This window comes from Sander vitreus, chromosome 14 (genome assembly GCF_031162955.1).
Source record: "Sander vitreus isolate 19-12246 chromosome 14, sanVit1, whole genome shotgun sequence".
In the NCBI taxonomy this organism is placed as follows: Eukaryota; Metazoa; Chordata; class Actinopteri; order Perciformes; family Percidae; genus Sander; species Sander vitreus.
The window spans coordinates 27,762,285-27,785,064 of NC_135868.1; the positions used below are offsets into that span (position 1 = coordinate 27,762,285).

Here is a 22,780-nt window from a genome sequence, read left to right on the forward strand (position 1 = left end):
TAATCCGCTGCTTAATCCTCGTGAGTCAGGACGTCACAAAAATCAAGGCCATTCTGCTGGAACTATTTTTACATCAGCGCTCTGGAGTGAGCGGGTGGATGGAATGAAACCATATTGTTTTCTCAGAAGCACTTTCACCACCTGCATCTGAAATTAGGGACACACAATGTGCACAGTGTGCCCGGGCCCAGCCAATGATGTGATAATGATTCTTCACTTATCGGTCAGTGTGTTGTGCCTAAACTAAGCTGGAGTCTACATACTTCATACTCCCTTAAAGCTATAGTGCGTCGTTTCTGTCGCCCCCATGAGGAATTCTAAGTAATGACAACAACACTGTTGGCGCATCCACATTACCCAAGCTTTCACCCCCAGCCCTTCTCCACGCAGTTGCTTGTACTATTTATCCTGTCAAATCAAGGAGGACATGGAGTATTTAAAAAAACATGATGGACTCTTTAGAAGAGGTAATTATCTTAAAATGTGTATACCAAAGAGCGTGTTTCCATCCTCATATGTAAACCAAAGAACATAGCGATCACGCAGTTTGGTTAAGGCACCAAAACTACTTAGTTTAGTTAGAAAAAGATTGTGGTTTGAGTTCATCCACCCACGACCCATCCACCACCTTACGTGGAAATTTGGCCCTTTTATACTTCGTCATCTTACTTTCTGCTTTGCTTCCGTCATAATAACTACAGCCACTAGAGGGCACCGCCATTGTAAATATAAGTTGTGATTGCTGCTTAAAGCTATAGTGCATTAGCCTGGCTCCGCCCTACTACGTACTTCCGCTCAATTTTCATTTTCCTTCAGTACTACGTCTGGGTTTACGGTATATTCTTGGGTTTTCTCCGGCCAATCTTTACCAGTCCAATCAGCGAACAGAGGGAGTGGCTGAGAATGATGACGTTGAGGAAGTGCGCTAGTTTGAGTTTAGTTCTGTAATGGCGGTGGAGAAAGATGCGAGCAAAGCCATTCGGTCTGTTGTGGCAACGCTGCCGAATATCCAGAAGTTAAAGCCCGAGCAAGAACAATCTTTGCTGAGTTTTGTTGGTGGCCATGATGTTGTGGCCCTCCTCACCACAGGGTTCGGTTTCCAGCTCGCTCTGTTAGTGGTGAAGGAGTTGGCTAAGGCGAACACTAGCAATGCTAAGCGGACGTCACGACTAAACGTTAATGATTGTTTATGGCAGATCCAGAGTGGCTCTGGGCAGATCCAATAGTTTTAAACTTCAACAGAGTACCCGCCTTCAAGGAAGTTAACACTTGTCAATGGAGAGTGGCCAGACTCTCTGTACAAATGAAATGTACCAGAGTCTGGTAGGACTAGGCTAATAGTGCGTAGTTTCTGTCACCCGCATGAGGAATTCTAAGTAATGCCAACAACACTGTCGGCGCATCCACATGATACAAGCCTTCATCCCCACCCCTCCTCCTCGCAGTTGCTAGTAGTTTATCCCGTAAAATCTAAGAAGACAGGCCCCCTGCAAAATGGCCTTGGGAAGGAACTTGTTTTGGTGGAACATGTGTACGTTCAAAAGTTGTTTTAGTCGTGCAACAGAAAACTCAGATTGGACAGATAGTCTAGCTAGCTGTCTGGATTTACCCTGCAGAGATCTGAGGAGCAGTTAACCATAGTCCTCAGAAATCCACCGCAGTTTAGAATCCCAACACAAAGAAAGAGGAAGGCCAAAAAGAGGGACATCTGGCGGAATTTCCAGTGGCACCGGAGCAATCCCAGAAGTGGAACGTTGTGGAAATAGACTAGCTGTGTGTCAGCTCATTTGGCAATGGCTTGAATGTAACAGACGTTCATTAATATGAAATACTGGCACACTATAGCTTTAAATGGATGCCAGAGCAGTGAGGTCAAATGTCATGACAGACCTTTAAGATGAGGCTTATATTGGCACATAAGCATCATGGGAGCCAGCCGAGAACTTAGTTTGACCTGGAGCCTAGTGAGTGAGCTGATCACCACCTCCCTCTGGGCCAAAAGCTCCAAAGGATTCCTGACATACCACTGCTTCAATTACAGCGGCTGGGAGGAGAGAGGACATGACAGCTCAGTCTGGCTGCATGGGAGCCATAGTGTAATGTAACTGAGTAAATTTACTCAAGTACTGTACTCAAGTACAAATGTTGAGGTACTTGTACTTTACTTGAGTCTTTTCTTTTCATGCCACTTTCTACTTCTACTCTGCTACCTTTCAGAGAGAAATATTGTACTTTTTACTCCACTACATTCATCTGACAGCTGTAGTTACTAGTTACTTTACACATTAAGATTTTTGCACACAAAACATACACGTAGTTTATAGAAATGCCATCTTTTATTATAAATTAAACTACCCAGCAATATAAACGCCTACAAGTATAACTGAAATGATTAGCCGACTAAACACTTAGTTGATTGACAGAACTGTTTGGATCGTTTCCAGTTTCCAAAATGTGAGGATTTTTCTGAATTGAGTACTTTTACTTTTAATACTTTAATTTCCCTTATGATACTTCCACATTTTTACTAAAGTAACAGTTTCAATGCAGAACTTTTACTTGTAACAGAGTATTTTTACACTGTGGTATTAGTACTTTTTTTTTAAGTAAAGGATCTGAATACTTCTTCCGCCACTGCATGAGAGAAAACAGCATCACCTGGGAAGAAATCATAAAGGCTGTCTGCAAAGAATACATGTGCACTTCTCCATGGGGGTATTACTGTAATCTGTTACTGCTCCCACTAAGTAATGTAAAGTTTCAATTTTTTAATTTTCAGCTGTTTTACATAGAAAACGTTGAATTGCTTTTAAAGGTACAGCAGCCTATTCACTGACTAGGCTAGTGAGTATTGTTTATATGTCTATGTGCATGTGGGCGTGAGCTGTTGCCTAGCAACAGCTGCTGTACTGTAAATGGGAGAAGACAGACAAGTGTTGGCAGAGCAGATGTTGGAAGGAATTTCTAAAAGTAGAACATTTGAGAATAGCAGACTGAGACTGAGAGGATGAACTGTCATGTCTTAAAGGAACAGTTCACAGGAACTGAGGCAAAGAGTTGTGTTGCAGAGACAGAGTTGTGTTGCTCAAAGCATTCAAAAGCCAGAGAAAAATAAAAACCAAACATATCCACATGGCTAATTACCCCTACAGGTATGTAGTAAAATATGTTTCTTTTGTATATAGATAGATAACTCAAATTAAACATCGCCTTGGGTTTCAACCCACAGCGTCAAAAAGTGGCGCCAAGGGGTCCTGATCAAGCGCGTTGGAATATGACGCTAAAGGGGAACCCAAAGCGTACAAAGTGATGCCCAGGGGTCCTGACTAGGGTTGGGTCCAGAATTCTGTACTTTTTTGGGTACCGACCGAATTACGTCAGTACTATTGAGGACCGATTCACGTTAAATCAAACCATGCCAAATTTCGGTACCAGACTGGAGGTTGTGAGGCAAGGCAACTTTATTTTTATAGTACATTTCAGCAACATGGCAATTCAAAGTGCTTTACATAAAATATGAAGGAGCAATTAAAAATGGTCATGAAAATCAAACAGGCTTAAATAGAATAATATACAGCTACAAGAATAAAAGTCACAGTGAGTAAGAAATTATTTTAATGAAATAGGTTCCATTTATACACATTGTGAAAAGGCTGCCTTTCTCCCTTTGTACTAGCCTCTGTTCCTAAAATTAATTCAGCGTAATGTTTTAGTTTAATGTTTTAGTTAAGTTGCTACTTTATCATTTGACATAGGCCTGTTTAGTGGGTTTATGGGTTCATAGTGTTTTTGCTATGTTTCTGCCTGTGATGTGGGGGTAGATAAGCTGCTCACCAGCTTAATCAAGGCGAGTGCATGCAGGTGTGCCTGATTAGGTCCTCTCAGCAGGGAGGGGCTGGGAACTCCTAAGTTGGGTAAGATGGGTAAGATAGTTCTGCAGCAAATTACATTTTTTTATTATGTGGGGTGCTTATTGTTGTGAGTGTATATATATGTAATGTCAGCAGTAACTGTTCTATCTAAATGTAATGGTATTTTCTGATACAGAGTGTTAAGGTTCTTTTTCAGTTCAGCTCCCCCTTTAATCACCGGTGCAGGTGGTAGGGTCCAATTAGCTGAGGCTGAGAAGTTAAAAGTGCCTTCAGAACAAGGGGGTAAGTGAACGTCTGGAAAGCGTAGGTCCTATGGCGCCATTTTGATGCTACCTAGCGCTCACCAAGGGGGTAAGCCTCTCCCTGGAATGCGTAGCTCCTATGGCGCCATTTTGATGCTACCAAGCCATCACCTCCCTCCTTCCATTGACTGCCATTCATTTTGGCGCCACTTTGACAGTGAATAACTTTACATCTGAAGCATTTAAAGACTCTATTTGTCCATTGTTTATTTCTAAAGAAACACAACAATGTATAAAAGGCTCCATTACCTTGTATCTCACGTAATGGCTCCGTAGTAGACGTTTTTGTAAAAATAGGCTAATGATTGTGTCATAACCACGCGACTTACTGTCGCATAGTGGAGGAATTACCGTATAGTACAGGAGAAGCTCGCAGGCAGTTTCGACTTACATTCGCTGTTTAAGGTTTAATGTCAACTAGCATTTTAGTTAGCAATAATTAGCTGCTAAGAGTTATCTCCTTACATATACCTACGCTCTCCGTTTCTGCAAGATTGGGAATGACTGAGATTTCTCTTGGCACAGCTACCAGAAGACTTACAACTTTCAAACAGGTTGCTCATGTCACATTTACATCGTCTCTCTTAGTTGGAGGCTGCGCAGTAACGCTCAGCGCTCACCGGAAAAGTGCTTCTAATATCCTTCACTGGTCTCCGTCCAGAGCAACGGGATCTGTTGGTCCATTCTTATATACTGTCTATGCTTCAGAAGATGGGAACGGGAGAAAGGACTTGGCAGCTTACTGTGAGGTTGCTGTTTTATCTGTTATTTTGCCTCAGTTTAATTGAGGTTTTTAGTATTTCCAGGGTTTTGTGCACTTTGTCTGAGTGTGTTTTTTTGTAATTAAAAACCCACAGTTTTTTACACGTATCAAGCTTCCTGTCGGCTTCTTAAAAATGCCTTTTTCAGGCACCCAAACACTTCATCAAGGTGGTGTGACACACATACAATTCCTTGTATCTGAAAACATACTTGGCAATAAACCATTTTCTGAAATGCAATAACAAAAGTATTACAAAGCAAGGATTTCCTTCAGTGGTCAGAAATGTACTTCACAAAAGGCCTCCAGAAAAAAATAATAAATAAAAATAGGTCAACATATAATTCAGACTGCGTTAAATCTTGATGATCGGATCAATTTCTCAATTTGGTATCAAAAAGTATGAAGAAATCTTGAAAATAAAGGTCAGCTCTACACTTTCACCTCAGTGTCTAATAATAACTACTCAGGTTGAAAATGCCCCTTTGTGTCAGCGCCACAGAGAGAAAACACAGAGTGTTACAGTCTGAGGAGGTACGGGAGCCCTACCTTGCAGCCCTCACAAGCACTGACACCATAGTGGTAACCAGAGGACTTGTCCTGGCAGACGAAGCAGGGCTTGTAGATTCTAGGAGGTGCCGGCGGGGACGGCGGGCTGGGGACCAGCTCCTCAGAACTAGTGCTCTGTGTTTCAATGGCTGCGGGAAATGCAAACAAGAGAAGAAAGAAGATAAAGAGGCTTGGTTTCAAATGACTGACTGATGCAATTAGACATGGTAATAGACACTGGTAATAGAAAAAAAACATTTAAATATATAACAAAATGTGTTCCTAAATATTTTAAAGCCCCAGAAAACCCTCCTTTGGTATCAGGAGGTTGAGTTTAGCCATTCTAGCAGTTTCAGGGATGGTAATGGTCAGTAAGGGCGCTTTCAGACCTGCCTTATTTAGTTTGGTTGAATCGCACTCAATCAAGTTTGATTGCCCCTCTGGTGCGGTTCATTTGGGCAGGTGGGAATGCAGCAATCGCACTTGGGTGCACACCAAAAGTGGAACAAACAAGTGTACCAAGACCAGCTTGAAGACGGGGTCTCGGTATGCTATTAAACAAACTCTGGAGTGGTTCGTTTGTGGTGAGAATGTGATCCGACTTCGAACTAGGGCTGGGCGTTCAGATATCACGATATTCTTGACCAAATACCTCAATATCGATATTTCGGCAATATTCTAGGGTTGATAATTGGTGCTTTAACAAAATATCTTCACACTTAGATTTTAGATAAATAATCATCAGTAATGTGGACATAATGTCTATGGTTTGACCATGGAGATGAGAGAAATATGCAGTAGTCCGGAACACAGGACCTTCTTCCTGTATTTACTTTCTTGCTTCCGCCCCAGACACATCAGACCACAGTGAACATTCTTGCGTGATTTGTATTGACACATTTTGTTGCTACGCTTGGATTTTTCCAGGTGTGAAACCAAACCAAGGGAAATTGCTCCAAGTTTACAAAATCATCAACTGATTCGGACCAAAGCAAACAAACTATAGGAGTGAAAACACACAAAGTCGCTCAGTCAGTCAGTTGCTAGGTCCACCACTTTGGAGCAAGGGGAAATCCTCAAGATCAGTTATAATCATATCAATGCTCCCCTGAAATGTGTTGATGTTATCAGAGTACAATTTAACTTTGTCCAACACTGGTTTATGATCAAATACCTGCAAAACTAATTACATTCAACCCTCTTTGGCAAAATTAGCAAAAGTTAACATGCTACTAAGATGCTAAACTAACACTGTAAACATGCTAAACATCAGCATTTAGGGGTAATTGAGTGCATCGCATTTTGCCATTGAGCACATGTTAGCATGCTGATGTTAGCATTTAGCTCAAATCACCTCATAGAGCCACAAGGGAAATGTGCCCTGTGAGGTGTTCTTGTAAATGAACAAAAGTTTCTATTTTTCACCAAAACACAATATGTGTATCCTTGAGATCTAACAAATGTGTTTAATGCATTTCCTTACTTTAGAAAATGTTTTCAAAGTCATTAAAAAAGCTTGCTAGCAGTGATCTTCTTCACTGTCTTTGTTGGCACATTGCTTATTAGTTATTTATGCTTATTGGTGTGTTATCCCGACCACCTGCCCATCAGTGGAATAGCATGAAACCTGTGGTAGGACTGCGTAGTTAGCTAGAGTTATAATCTCTGTTGTGTTTTTGGATCCCCCTTTTCCAAGGATTCAAACAGTACACCGCTTCACACACAAGTGAGTAGAAGAGCGAGTATGTTGCGTTAGCTCCGCCTACCCTCTCTGGCGGACCAATCATTGCTGGCGATGGAAGACACGTCACTAACTGTGCGCCGCTTGTGATTTTTTTTTTTTTTTTTCCAGGAATGTGCAAATGCAAGGGCTTTCATCAGTGGGCCATAGGCTTAATCACCGTTGTCTTACCGCGATAGATATTGACGAAACAGTTCAACACTTCGAGATTATTACTTTAATGATGTAGGTCTCTAAAATCTGCCCAAAGGTTATTGCATACCCAAATACAGTTTGAATTGTTTACCACCAGGTCAGATCTGGCTGTAAATCTGATGGACCGTTTTACAGCATGGAACAGGAAGAGGGTGCTGTTCCTGTCACACAACCATAGGAAGTAGAGAGAGGCCACTAGGAAAAATACAATCTTCCAATATTTCGTGTTGGTTAAACCCAGGGGTTAATGCAAACACTGTATAAGTGAAGCCAAAATATCTGGATCGCCCCCTGGTGGCAGTATAGGTCATAAGCCCTGCCCCCTCCATGTTAGCGGATCGGACACGTACCAAACTAAAGACTTAAAGTACAGGTCAAATAATTTTTTCCCAAAAATGGTTTCTCTCATTTTAGGTAGTTGTGATCACGCTGATATTTGGTCAAGTGTTAATTTGATTACTCTGATCAGTATGTCTTTTAGTTATTTGATGCTATTAGAACTGTGTGAAACATCATGATTGACAGCTGTGATTAACTAGTGATTGGCCGGACGGGTGTATGGGTGGGATGGCAGCGCCCAAATCTATATTTTGGCTTGGATATTTTGTCTTCACTTTTGTACAGTGGGAGGATGTGGAGAAGTCTATGGATAAAATTGGACCAATCAGGAAACATTAAACAGGGTTGTTTTTGGGAGATGTGCTCCTAATTTGCATATACAAAAGCACAAACAGTACTTCACGATAGTGCAATTATAACACACTTAGCACCTGGAAGTGAAAATGTACCAGACTTTGAATCAATGCAACGACCAAACCGATGTCCACATGCACACAAAATGGAGACCAGTCTCTCCAGCATCTCTACTGATTAGATTACTTTCTTCCATACTTCATCAGAGTAAACTCAATTACTGATGGTAAGGGACAAGCTCTTATAATTACTGGACCCTCGTCCTTGCATGGAATTCCCTGGCGGTTTAATCTAATCTTCCGCTACATTCACCCTGTGACTTTTTGCGCACGTCGAATTTGCAGTTTTGCATTCGGCGACTTCAGTGGCTCGAGGGAAGACTTAACAAGTCTGCGGCACATACGTGAGGATGAATGTTACCTCTGTAATAAGGGATGAGAAAGTAAGATGATCACCAAGGTTAATTAGAATGAGATGATTCATAAATCTATCGATTCTCGCTCTTCTCTGGGTTTGAGGAGTAGTTTGAGCAGCAAGGAGAAGTCTCTGTGACTCGTTATGAAACGGTGACACAGCATCGACTGCTTAAAAGTTCGTCAGAATCTTTAAGTAGACTTGCATAAAGCTGGCATAATGGTGCTGCGTTAGGATTTGGAAAAGTTTGCTGGTCTGAATTTGAAGTGGTATTCATGATTGGAAAGTAAATAACGTCAGTAGGGAAAGTCAGCCTTACTTCTCCATTCTTCAAACAACTCCAGTGTGACCTGGTTTCAATGATGAGGACAAACAAACTTTCATTGAAGTCAGGTCATCTCATTGCTCCAAATGGTTTCCCTGTGTTGTTGGTAGAGAGCAGTCCGAAGCAGCTTGCACATAAACCAGATGTATGGTGAGACACAAAACTGGAGGCAAGCCAGAGGTCTGACACACAAAGCCATCTGATAGGGGAGAGAGGGGGGGTAAATAGATGCTATTGCATTTTGTGTCTATGCAAGACACAAATATAACTAAGACAGAGTACAAGTGCAAATACATTGGGATGGAGTTTCAGTACTGATAACAAAACATAACTTTTTGAAAACCTTTTAAATCTTGATATTTTGGATCCATAAGTGACCATGTTTTTGTTTGAAATATTACATAAATATATAATTTAGCTGTAACCTAAATATTGATACAAGAGCAATATATCCTCAACATAATTCACATTGGTTGACATGTGCTCTCTAATCTCTGATCTCCTAATTCATTGTGTGTGTGTATGGTTGCTTTGATAAAAGAAGTGTTTCATTTTATCCACAAGATCAATGCACCCAACCCCCACACCGCGCACACACACGCACACACATGGAAACATCCCTTCCCTGTATTAAACATGGTGTCCACCTGAGATGAGGATGTATGACTACTGGAGCACAAAAACAATGCATTTTAGCCTTCTTCCCCAGGAGGTGCGGCACACTTTAACATACATCGAGAGAAAGAATACTTTTGTTACTGATATGCCTTTGGAGCATTTGTCATGGCTGGGTAGTCCCACACTGAGGAGAGGCAGTGCCAACAATTCAGCCCCGCTGCCTATTAGAAACTCATGGCTGCGTCTGGGAGGCAGTGTGACCACCTGCAGACAGATGGGACGCATAAACGTGGATTCATTGTGTGTGTGTGTGTGTGTGTGTGTGTGTGTGTGTGTGTGTGGAAGGAGGGGGTGGCCTATGGGTACCTGTATGCTGGCGTATAGGCCCTATCGTGCAGGAGAGCCTTTTTCCATTTTCTGCGTGATTGAACTTTGAGTCGACTTCCCCGCATGTTAACATACACAGAAAGCCCCATTTGAGAAATAAAGGCTGGTGACAGACAAGCGCACACGGCAAGTCTGGCTTAAGAGCAGGCAGAGAAAAATATATGCCTGCTGAACTCTTAGCCTCTGGCTGAACCTGCCGCCAGGGGTCGAACAGGAAAGCACACACTCCCTGCTGGAGGCTGCAGGCAGAATGACGGGAAAGATGAGAGAAAACAGTTCCTCTGATTGGCCCGTCCACTGGGACTGAGCCTGCTGACACCCGGAGCACACCCATATAGAGCTCAACAGTGAGGTTCCAGAAGTTAAAATCCCATTCATTTTCTCTATAAGGATTTTGATTATTAGCCATAATGTCTAAACCAGGGGTATTTAATGTTTTTAAGCCAAGGACCCCTTTAACTGAGAGACACAGAGCAGGGACCACCTACTACATATATTGTATGAAAGAAAATTGCATATTAAACTGGGCCTACAATAATGTGTAAAGCCTTTATACATACCTTTTTAACGAATAGAATACTAAGCTAAAAAAATAATTGTTGACATGATGTTATAAATCATGTTTCATGTTAAACATCCATGTGGCACAGTGAATACTTATGGCGTGTTCCATACAAAGTCAATGCAAAGACACGAATAGGCGCCATATGATGACGGAAAGAAACGTTGTTGGTGTCTACAGCTCTACACCGGCGGGTACGCTAGTAGCGCGAGTAACGCCATTAAACAGACATTTTAATTGTTAAAAACATTCACAAAATTAACAGTAATGTGGTGGCCCCCCTGCAGTAATTCTGAGGACCCCCTAGGGGTCCAGGACCCCCTGTTAAAGATATTTGGCCTAAACCATCCAAAATAGATCTTTGGCCTAAACCATCCAAGACAGACTGACCACCAGCAGATTGTGAAATGATGGTTTATGTTCCTGTAGAAGCCACAAGTCCGTAAGAAATCTACCTTGTTTTAGAAAAAGCGTTGTCATGCAGAAGTATTACACTACCCATATTTCTAAGTGTAATAGCGACGTCTCTAATTGGTGAAGCTCACTGTTACACAGGAAGTGTTTGCCATTTTCAAAATGCATCAAATGAAATGTTTTATGGTCATGATTCATCTCGTAGCTGGTTGGCTTGGTTCCAGGCTTAAAACTCTTTCTATAAACATTTTCTGAAATGTCAATGGAGAGAGTGAATGGGGAAAATCACTTCGGGAACCAGAGCTCTATACGTACATGGCAGATACTGGCTTTTTTTTAGCCAGTCAGTATGAGGGATGAATGCCGAAAAAACACACAGCTGATGAAAGTGTGTGAACTTTAAAACTTTGCTCTCAAATTAGAATAAGTTTTGACTGATAGCACAAAGACATGATGTGATAATCTCCTCATGTCTGCATCTGATAAAGGCCCTGGTGTGAATTCATCTGATGTGCCATTACTAGTGCCACAGTATCAAAAATCAAAGTGCTGCAACTTTTGAATGAAGAAATAACACAATGTTGCTCTCAAAAATGACAAGCTTATTAGCAACAAAGGCATCCTTCAGCTTATGGGGTTTTCTACTTGGTCCAGTATGAGGGTGTACAGGCAGAGCTATGGTGAGGCCATATCAAACCGGGTCTGGTCTCTTCCAAACGGAGGTTTGATTACAGTCGTCTGATCGTGTGACCGCTCGTGTTTCGGCCATGTCTGAATTTTTTTTAGTGATATCAAGATGTCAGCAAATAACCTGGGGAGAACAGTGTTACTATTGTCTAGAGCTGCAAAGATTAATTGATGAATCAATTAGATGTTAACAATTAAATTAATCTGCAAACATTTTGACAGATTAATCGGTTTGAGTCATTTTCTATTAAAAACAAGTAAATTATTTTTTGGGAATTTTTGACTATTTCTTGTATTCTATTCAATTTATTATTTGTTGTATATATATATATATTCTGTATGTGTGCTGTCTGATATGTTGCTGCTATAGTACTGACATTTACCAATTTGGGATCAATAAAATCTATCTAATCTAATATGGCGCACCGCAATGAATGAAAGTATTTGATCGTATTATTGGAAAGGGTTAGGGTTAGGGTTAGCCCTAACCCAAAAACTGCAATAACCAAAGAAGAAAAATAAAGTCAGTTCATCTTGGATCCGTAATGCTAAAGACCCAATTCACAAATGTCTAGAGCTGCAAAGATGAATTGATTAGTTGTCAACTATTAAATTAATCTGCAAACATTTTGATAATCGATTCACAGGTTTGAGTCATTTTTTTTAAAGATCAATTTTTTATTGTTTTTTATCATTGAAAATACAGCTCTGATTGCAGCTTTGTTGAATGTGAATATGTTCTAGTTTCTTCTCTCCTCTGTGACAGTAAACTGAATATCTTTGAGTTGTGGACAAAACAAGACATTTGAGGACGTCATCTTGGGCTTTGGGAAACACTGATCCACGTTTTCTGACATTTTAGAGACCAAACTACTAATCCATTCATCCAGAAAATAATCCACACATTAATCAACAATGAAAATAATTGTTAGTTACAGCACTACTATTGTCAATAGTAGCCAAACTTGTAATGGAAAACACGCTTTCTCCCAAAATTAAATTATTCTTTGTGTGTTAATAATTTCTCTACAAAAAATAATGTCTGTGCCCTGAACTAACTCTGAGGGCCACCTAGGGTCATGGACCCCTTGTTGAATATATCTGTTCTAATTCCTTGTTGTTAGTTGCTGTACAATTTGGAGCATGTGAATAGTTTTCTGATTCATACCTGTTAAAAGACCTTTACAGTGAGGAAACAAATTCAAGTATGATTTGACATTGGATTTAGTGTAAATGCAAAACTGACGGGATTTAAGATTTAGGCGCAAGATTGGATGACCTTGCTAGTATTTAATACAAATTGAGGCTGGAATTGAATTGAAATTTGGGCCTCACCTTACATAAAGCTGGGTTTGTTCTGAACATTTTGATATGAAACACATGGGGATCAGGTTATATACATTTCTCTTAAAAGGTACATTTAAAATGCCCTTACACCTCAGAGGGTTTTTTCTGAAAAAAACTAAAATAATAAAATAATAATAATAATGATAATTTATGTGTGTGCAAAACGCTGTGTGCAGAATGTTTCACTGCTTGCTCAGACTTTAGACACAGATCTAATGCAATAGAAAACGGTCATTACCAGTAAATTGTCTTTGGGCTCTTGGCAGCAACCCTCAATAAATATACAGTGGGCGCCAAAAACCCTGGACACTGGTCCAGCCCAGAATGAGCAGTGTGAGGCAGGATGGGAGCTGACTTAGGTAATGTTGAAATAATCTGCAGAGCTGCAGCGTCATCTATCCGCTCTGTGTGCCCTCTATTCGCTTCTATACAGTTCCCCCAGTCTGAAAAGCATTGACATGTAAAACTCTCCCCACATGGCCCACACCACCAACAGATGGCAAAGAACCCGAAGCAAAGTCTGTCACAGGCAGCACACAGGCAATTTAACACAATGATGCCGCATTCCAAATTAGGACAGCATTGCTTTTCTGCTGCAGATAATGCAGGGAGAAGGTGCACACTTAATTTTAGTTAAATATAAATCAACTGAAAGCAAGAACCATAAATTGCAGTGATTGCGTTAAATGTGGCAAATGATAACAGATCTGCAAAAAACAGAAACAGGGAGGAGAACAGTACGGGTGTGGGGAAAAAAATTAAAAATGGTTAACTAATTTTTTTCTTGCCAGAATCAATATTCTTTATTTATTTTTTTTTTTTTTACCAATGATTCACCTACATTTTTTTCTGTTTTTACTGTATAATCTGTTTCCAGCAAAACCGAGCCAAAGCAGAAAAAGTTATGTTCTTCTTTACAAAATAAATAAATGTCAGACTGACTGACATGTGATGTCATTCAATTTATCATATCCCATGATAAATTGTCTCTAGAAGTGTATTATTTAACTTTGTTTTTTGGTAAATAAGGACAAATTAATTAACAATACTTTTAGAATCACAATAAATAAATACAAATCACAATACAAAAAAAAATCTGTACCCATGTATCGTAAAAACATGTAATCGGGACAAAAGCATATCGTCCCATTTCTATAACAGAGCAACAACAACAAAAAGATGGAGAAAGAGAAAGAGAGAGGCATTTCCTGTCTGTGTGTTTGGTTTGTGTTAAGGGGAAAGCTGTGGTGATTTGGGTGTGGAACAGTGGGCATAGCCTGGGAGGATTAGAGGAATATTACTCCCAGTCGCTGGATCCTCTCCCTCTCCTCCTCTCCTCCATCAGTGGTGAAAGAATTATTCAGATATTTTACTTCAGTAAAACTACTAATACCACACTGTAAAAATACTGTCCCAAGTTAAAGTAAATGTTACTTCAGTAAAAGTCATCAGGAAAATGTAGTTAAAGTATTAAAGGTAAAGAAGAATCCTCCCATTGTAGAAAGTGTAAAGGATCCAAACAGTTGTGTGTTTAATGGTCTAATCATTTCAGTTGGACTTGTTGGCCGTTATATTGTTGGGTAGTTTCATTTAGAATAAAACATCAGAGTTTTGTGTGCAGGAATCTTAATGTGTAAAGTAACTAGTAACTAAAGCGGTCATATGAATGTAGTGGAGTAAAAAGTACACTATTTCTCCCTGAAATGTAGCGGAGTAGAAGTAGAAAGTGGCATGAAAAGAAAAGACTCAGGTAAAGTACAAGTTCCTCAACATCTGTACTTAAGTACAGTACTGGAGTAAATGTACTTAGTTCCATTCCACCACTGCGCTCCATGCCATCTCAGAGTGTTTTTCCTGCAGGTTGTCTCTGCAGGAGCACAGCAGGCCCAGTCAGAGGAAGTGGTCAAAGTTCACCCAGAGTACAGAAAATTAGAAGCAGCTTTGCTCTGCTCTCCGATGCGTTTTACAGAACGGGGATATTTAGAAGAGCTTTAAACACTCAAGGAAAAGAAAATAACAATGAGGAGCAGTCATCTGACTTCATGTCTGCTGGGGAAATGGACGAGGAGAGTAGCGGGGAGAAGTGAGAGTCTGCTTTTCATCAGGGATTCTAAATCTATTCCACAGAAAAAACATTCCCAACTCTGACTGTATTTCTCGATTTGACTTACTATAATTGGTAGGGCTGGGACGGTATGTTTCTTCCCGATTAGATTCTTTCACGATACATGGGTGCCAATTTAAAAGCACAAGGAGTAGTTCTGACAAGTAACAAATATATAAATACACACAATGTCATATAACCATATAACACGTGTGTATTATTATTATTATTATTATTATTACTCTTTTTTTTTTATTGTATTTTTTCTGTCTTTTATTATACTTTTTGTATACTTTTCCTATGTCTATTTAATGTGTATTTGTCTTATTCTGTAAAAAGGATCTTATCTCATACCATAATAAATATACTTAAAGTGCAAAATTGCAATAAGGGAAAATGTTCAGCTTTCTATTAAAAATGATTGTGCGTTTACCCAACAGTGTGAGTGTGAATGAAAGGGAGGCAGCAGTCTGGCACTGTTCATATTAGGTGACTAGTGTTTGGGTTTAAAGATTCCCATGCAGTCCAATCCACCCCACTCCCTTTGACACCCTCTGTGACCTCACGGCGACCCCGGGGAGGGGGTTGCAGCGCAGAGGTCAAACTACACGTTGACGGGAAGCTCAACAGAGCAACAGAGCAACACTGCATTTTATTTATTTGCAAAGCATTGCTTAAAAAAACTGCCTGTATATTTAACAAGCTCGCTGACTTTTTTTAAATTGTATCACTATGGCACTCACACTAGTGATTCCTTGGTCCTAAATATTCCATTTATTAGGACAGAATTAGGCAACACTGTATTTGAGTATTATGCTCCATATGAATGGAATAACCTGCAGATTCTAATGAAATTGCCTGATTCCATTTAATCACTTTAAATGTCTTGTAAAAGTCCATGTATTCTGAATGCACAGTACATACATGTGCACTTTGACTTGTTTAACATTCTGTAACTGTTTTATGTGTGTAATGTGTATTGCAACTATATATTATATATTACTATGTTCAGTAATTTTTATATGTAATGTAATTTGTATATGGCATGCAATCAGGGCGTCATGGGAAAGGAACATGAGGAGAGAAATAAGGTTGTTGAAATGCAAGAGGGGTTTCTTTTGAATCCGCAGTAATTTGTGGCCTTAAAAAGCACAGCGCCGGTCTGATTTCATTCTTCCCTGACAGCACTTTTCAGATGGAACTGGATTCACATGCACTTAAGGTTACGTGTAATGGCACTGAAATAGTTTATCAGAAAAGTGTTACATACCTGGGGTCATTAACCTGTAAAGCTATTGCTTACAAAATATTATCCAAATGTGCCGGTAAACTGAAATTCCTGTATCGCAGGACAAGGCATCTAGATTATTCTATCAAGAAATTACTGGTTGTATCATTGATTCAATGTCATTTTGATTATGCATGTTCTGCTTGGTACTGTGGATTATCAGTTAAACTTAAAAACAGACTGCAAGTGATGCAAAATAATGTTATCCGCTACCTGTTAAATGCACCCTCCCGGACTCATATTGGTAGAGATGCTTTTAAAAGGGTAGGGTTGCTGCCAGTACATGTTAGAGTGGAGCAGTTAAAGTTGAATCATATGTATAATGTCATAAATGGTTCTGCTCCCAAATATCTACATTCCCATATAAAAATGGTTTATACACAGCATAATCACAACACTAGGGCCAGTGTCCGTTCTTGTAAAGTGCCCAGAGTCAACAATGCAGCTAGAAGTTCTTTTTTTTTTATACAGGTATAACATTGTGGAATTATCTGCTGCTTTCCCTCAAAAGTATAAATACCAGAGGGGCTTTTAGACACAAGGTTAAGGCTTTTTTTTATGGAATAGAGTAGTTGTTTAATTAGAGTAGACTTGATTATTTTATGTGATTTATGATTCTTTGATTTTGGAATGCTTTTAAATCTTGTATGATCTGTATTATATGTTGTTGTCTTTGACCTGAAATAGGTCTTCTTTATAGGTACACTTTAACATGCTATCCTTTGGATTATGTTGTTTGTTAAATCCAAAATAAACCAAACCAAACCAAACAGTGTAAAGCAGAGATATTCAACAAGGGGTCCTCAGAGTTAGTGCAGGGAGGCCGCCAAATGATGTAAAAAATATATATATATACTTTTGGAAAGTTTATTTTTTCAAAAATTAAAATGTCTAAAACTATACATTAATATGTATCCAACACAATACCAGCTAGTTAAAATGTCCTATTTGTGGAGAAAAAAAAATACATTTAATTTACACATTGAAGATAAACTTACTAAGGTAGCCATGGTAGCCATACAGGTAAGCTTAGGGATTTACTGTGTTTTTATAGCAAAGTTCTCCCCGGGAACTAGATTAAAATGTTTTTAGAGTTAAGCATGCTTTTTAAAGGCTACAGCTATGAAACAAGAACAGATGCTCTTTCTGCAGCTGTGATCGAGTATTTTATATATTTCTTTGAAGGCCAGGATCAGTGCAGATACACAGTATCAGTGTGGGACTCCAACACTGGCCTAATCATGTGGATTCAACATGCCTGGCATCAGAGAGGCATCTCCTTTCATTTCACTGTTGTACATTGCTTTTTATCCCCCCCCGCCCACTAAATTAGCGTGTGTGCGCAAGCTGTGCTAATGGCTTTACATGTCCATATCAGAGGCACTTAAGCCTTGAAGACAAAAAAGGCCCCAATTAAGCCATAACACACATCATCTGTAGAAAACATATCACGCTGGAACATCGCACTCTGTCTTTTTAAATGACAATATCAAAGGGCTGCTCGATTTATGGAAAAAATCATGATTACTTAACGATTACTTAACACGACAACTCATTATTGCTAAAGTTGCAATTATTGAAGTTAAAAAAACAGTGAAACTGTTCAACAGATCACAAGTAAAGACACCTTCAACTGTAAAATTTCCCTAAGTAGTTTCGCCGTTTGAACTTATTTTTTCATACAGAACACGAGACGAAATAAGAGTTTAGTTGCAAAACGTAATGTGCAAAATAATCAAGATGAATCTGTTTTTGTGATCATTAGGAGCTGAAATCGTCACCGCGATTCAAATGTCGATTAACTGTACAGCCCAACAATATCAGCGGCTGTGTTAATAGACGATCACCTTTCCACCTTTTTGTCTAATAGCTTTTGGATTTGTTATGATGAGATATAATGTTTGTTTCTTCACACAGCGTGGGTATCATGTGCAGCCATTCTTTAGCCGCAAAGCCCATTTCATGTTTGTGAAGGAGGTCCTTGATCATTCTTAATTAGCATCTAAACTGGAAGAGGAAGTGCATTAATGGTTGGCTCGTTGTCAACGTGGCTAATTAACACCCAGGAGGTTTCCATTATCCCGAACAAATATATTAATAAAGCAACATTTCACTGACCCTGAGAGAGCCTTTATCTCAAATCAAAGTCTAATTTGAACAGCGCCTTCTTCAAACAAGGAAAGGGCACACGGTGTCCTGGGATGGCACAAGGAACCCTAACCTTTAACCCATAAAGTATCAAGTTGTTTTTGACTCCTTCAATAGACCTACCTATGAGTTTAAGGGGCTTTTTAAAGTGGAAGTCCGGTACAATTTAACCTATGCAGTGTACTACAGGTTTAAACCGTAGTAGAGCAGCTTCTTAAAGCTGCATGTGCACAGACTATAAACAGCTCTTTCACAGGGCCGTAGCCAGGTTGTAAACCAAGGCCGCCCAATTTGGGGCCCACGGGTCAAGTTTGGCCCCATGAATATAAAATAAACAATAAATACAGAAATAAAATATATACATACAAAATAATAAAAGAGGCTAGGGTTAGCCAAAAGAAAAAGCAAGCCAAATATGTTGCAGTATTCTCCACAGTCTTATATTCAGGATTAACAACGTATTCAAGCTTTATTGTGCGAACTGTCCTCTTTCAAAACCTATGGAAAAAAACATGGAAATATAGGTTTTTCTATACTACTCTCCTCAGTCTGACTACATTCATGATGATCATGTTTTAATAATTCAATTAAGCTTTTAGTTAAGTGAACTAAGAAACCTTAGGTGCTTGTGCAGGTGATTCATTTCTAAGGGATGCATGGCCACTAACTTCACTGTTTGACTGTCAAAAACAAAAGAAAAAAAGGTTACAGATGTTATAAACAATACACGATCTGTAATAGACAAGAGAATAGTTAGCAGATGTTGACCGCGTGTTATCTGAGGATTGATGACAGTAGTAACGTCATGGAATAAGTGAAATAAACTACCATTCATAAGAGGAATTTCAAATGACAGAAAATTATTATTCAACACTTCATAAAGTTATTAAATTGGAAATGCGTCTGAGAAATTGGATGGTATTATGGAATAATTATTTGGGCAAAATGAAATTAAACAGAAAAGAAATTCCGTTTTCTTTGGTTTGACCATTATAAATAATATATGTCTCATTTTTCAAATCCAGTTTTATACGTTTAGTAACCCGGTGTACACATGACGTGGATAAAAACTTTAGTGAGAAATAACTTTCCAATCGCTTTAAATTATTTCTTTTAATTATTCATTCTCAAGAGAGACCTGTTAAATAGTGGACTGCCAGGAAATTCATCATTTTCCATCGTTTAAATCATTTTTGAAGTAAATCATTTTTTTTAGCTTTCTTTGTCACATACAATAGTAACTTAATATATTTAGGTTTTGGAAAGCTGCTTGGACAAAAGTCTTTTAAAGATGCCACCTTGCATTCTGGGAAGTTGTGATGGGCCCTTTTTTCACTATTTTCTGACATTTTAGAGTCAACACCAATCATTGCGAAAATAACAGTTGCATTTCTGTTCTGCAATGTTGCTATCGGAGAGCTCTTTTTTCAAAAAGAAAGAAAATAGTCAATGTCATTGGCAGGTAAATACATGTATGCATAGGCGTAAATTACAGGTGGGATTAAAACTGGCCAGTGCAATCCCCCCCAAAAAACTATTATCATTTCCTTTACATAAATAAAGAAATTTGCATGAGGGAGTAATTTGGGTTCAACATGTGGGGGGGTTGAGATCTCCACTTTTGAGCTAAATTTACATTTTGAGGATCAAACACTTCTTTTTCTGCATTCTGCAACAATTTCTTTTCTTTTTTTGGGGGGGAGGGGGTGTTCACTGGCCACTTTTGATTATTATTATTATTATTACTACAACCCCCCCATCTCCCACCTGTAAATTATGCCTATGCATGTATGTGTGTTGAGTTGTATGCCTCTTTGTTGGGTTAACAGGGGGACATGTACCTGTTGTAGGTTGTTATTCTGGACTGTTCTACATTGATATTAATAAATAAACCTTGGGGGGGAAAAAAGAGAAAATAAAAATTCCTTTTCCTTCCTTTTTCAACCCTGCACTTGGTTTATTGCTTGATTGACGTGAGAAATGTCTGTGTATTAACAGTTAAATGACCAGAAATTGTCCATTAAACGGGATTCACGGTTGTATTTTATTTTTTTCATTAAGAATTACATAATCTGTGCTCTGATAACTTTTGTCCACAACAGACGTTTGGATTTGGGAGACTAACACTTAGACGTTTGTCGCTTTTACATTTTTTTTTCTTGAATTTCTTGCTTTTTACAACATCTTGGATGTTTCTTTCGACGTTTTGGCTTTTTTTTTTTAACCATTGTGACACTTTTTTACGAGGATTCTGTTGCATGTTTTGTCATTTATTGCTTTTTTTTCTGAATTGAGTACTTTTACTTTTGATACTTTGAGTACATTTTCCTGATGATACTTTTGATACTTGATTGTCACATTTTCAATGCAGGACTTTTACTTGTATCAGAGTATTTTTTGTGTGTGTGGCATTAGTACTTTTACTGTAGTAAAGGATCTGAATACTTCTTCCACCATCCTTTTAACTGGTCATGTACTGATGAGTCAAACAGACACAGAGAGGCTTTTTAACACATTTTTGTATTTTTTTCCCCTTCAAATTTCTTGCCACTTTTTCAACACTTTGTGCTTTTTTTGACGTTTTTTTTAACCTTTCGCTTTTTTCAACAATTATTCTCTCCAAATGTTCTGTATTTTAACTGTAGCTACACATCATGTCCGTTTCATTAATGACAGGACAAAGTCCGGGGAATGAGCTGCCAGAACTTTTCTGTTATTTTACAGATTTTTTTTCTTATAGTGTATAGTGTGCAGCCTCTTTTGACTGAGCGCCCTTGAGCAAACACTTCCTGAGGAATGACAGCTGGAGGCTGCTCGTTATCACACGAGCATAAATCACAGAGCGGCAGCAGGGCGCCAGGGAAAAACAAACACTGACAAGAGCCTGATGAGCACACAGTCAGTGTTGGACACACTGAGGATGATAATACATGTTTTACTGTAAATATGTAACCCCGACCTGGTACTCTCTGTATAATCGGGGGCTCTATCAAGATCGCCTAATCAACATCATAATAACTGAATGTCTGTAGCCTTTGCTGTTGCCAAAAATGCAGATTTTCTTTTTGGAAATGGAGAGAACGCAGTGCTCCACACATTCAAGACTGGAGAGATGCACTGTTGAACATATAGTTAAACTACAAAAAGGAATCCGAATCAGAATACTTTATGGATCCCCTCAGGGAAATTTGGGGGAGTGTTGCAGTTGCTAGCAGTCAAATCCAAGGTAAATAAGAGTAAGAAAAGAGTGAGTCAACTCAAACAATACAACAAACCATTTGCTCCTATTATAATAATGAGTTTATCCACATATGATCACCTATGTTCCTTATGAGTTTTAGACCTGCAAAGCTGAATATATTAGGCTAACCGATTAGTTGTCAACTATTCAATTAATCCACAACTATTTTGATAATCCATTAATCGGTTTGAGTCATTTGTTTTTGTAAAATCTTGAATTTCTCTGATGTCAGCTTGTTAAATGTGAGTATGTTCTAGTTTTCTTCTCTCCTCTGTGACAGTAAACTAAATGTCTGGACAAAACAAGACATTTGAGGACGTCATCTGGGGCTTTGGGAAACTCTGATCCATATTTTTCACCATTTTCTGACATTTTAGAGACCAAACAACTAATCGAGAAAATAATGGTTATAGCTGCAGCCCTACTGAGTGGAAATTTCTTTCTACTTCATTTTCCCACTTGTATCATTCCTAGTCACGCAACTGTCTTTCAAGGCTGGACCAAAAACTAGCAGCAGTCCATCGATCAGCCGCTGGCCAATTGAAAACGCGAGAGGTTGACATGTTCCGATAGCAGCCTGCTAATCTTGTTTAGAAGTCCGCGCTGGACCATTTATCTAAATCAGTGTCATAGAGCTCGCCGGGCCGCCCCTCCTGCCCTGCGCGGCCGGGGAGGAGGTGTGTTAACACTGCGAGCCTGCCTGCCTGCCTGTGTTTACTCTGGGCATTCCTCTGAACCAACTGATTTGAGAGCAGCCATACATCAGCAGCTTCCACTGCTCGGGATTTATGACGGCGGCGTACCCCCCAGTAGGAGTGAAATATGACGTTTTGGGAGAAAGTTCTGGAGAGTTTTCTACGGCTCAAAACAAACTCTTTTTTTTTTTTTTAATCACACAAACTGACACTTATCTTATCACTACCATCTATTCACCTAGTATGTCTTCAGTTGACATATACATTAAAGGCCTGAAATGGCAGAAAAAAATAATCTTAAAAATGAATATAGGCTATATATATATCCAAAAGTTTCCCCCACAAGTAAATCACAATTTTCAATTGGTGTGATTTGAAATGATCTGATCATCACACCTGGAGGCCCTTTATGGCAACTTGTTGTGAACCACAGGGACC

General features: G+C 39.2%; 1 protein-coding gene across 2 annotated transcripts in view; it reads right to left on the reverse strand.

Moving 5' to 3' along the window:
• LOC144529117 (retinoic acid receptor beta-like) overlaps nucleotides 1-22,780 on the reverse strand; it is a 314,488-nt gene that overhangs the window by 103,294 nt on the left and 188,414 nt on the right. For both annotated transcript variants that reach the window (XM_078268068.1, XM_078268069.1), the window contains one exon: nucleotides 5,484-5,632. In XM_078268068.1, the coding sequence (XP_078124194.1) occupies nucleotides 5,484-5,632 (149 nt within the window). The remainder of the gene's footprint in view (nucleotides 1-5,483; nucleotides 5,633-22,780) is intronic.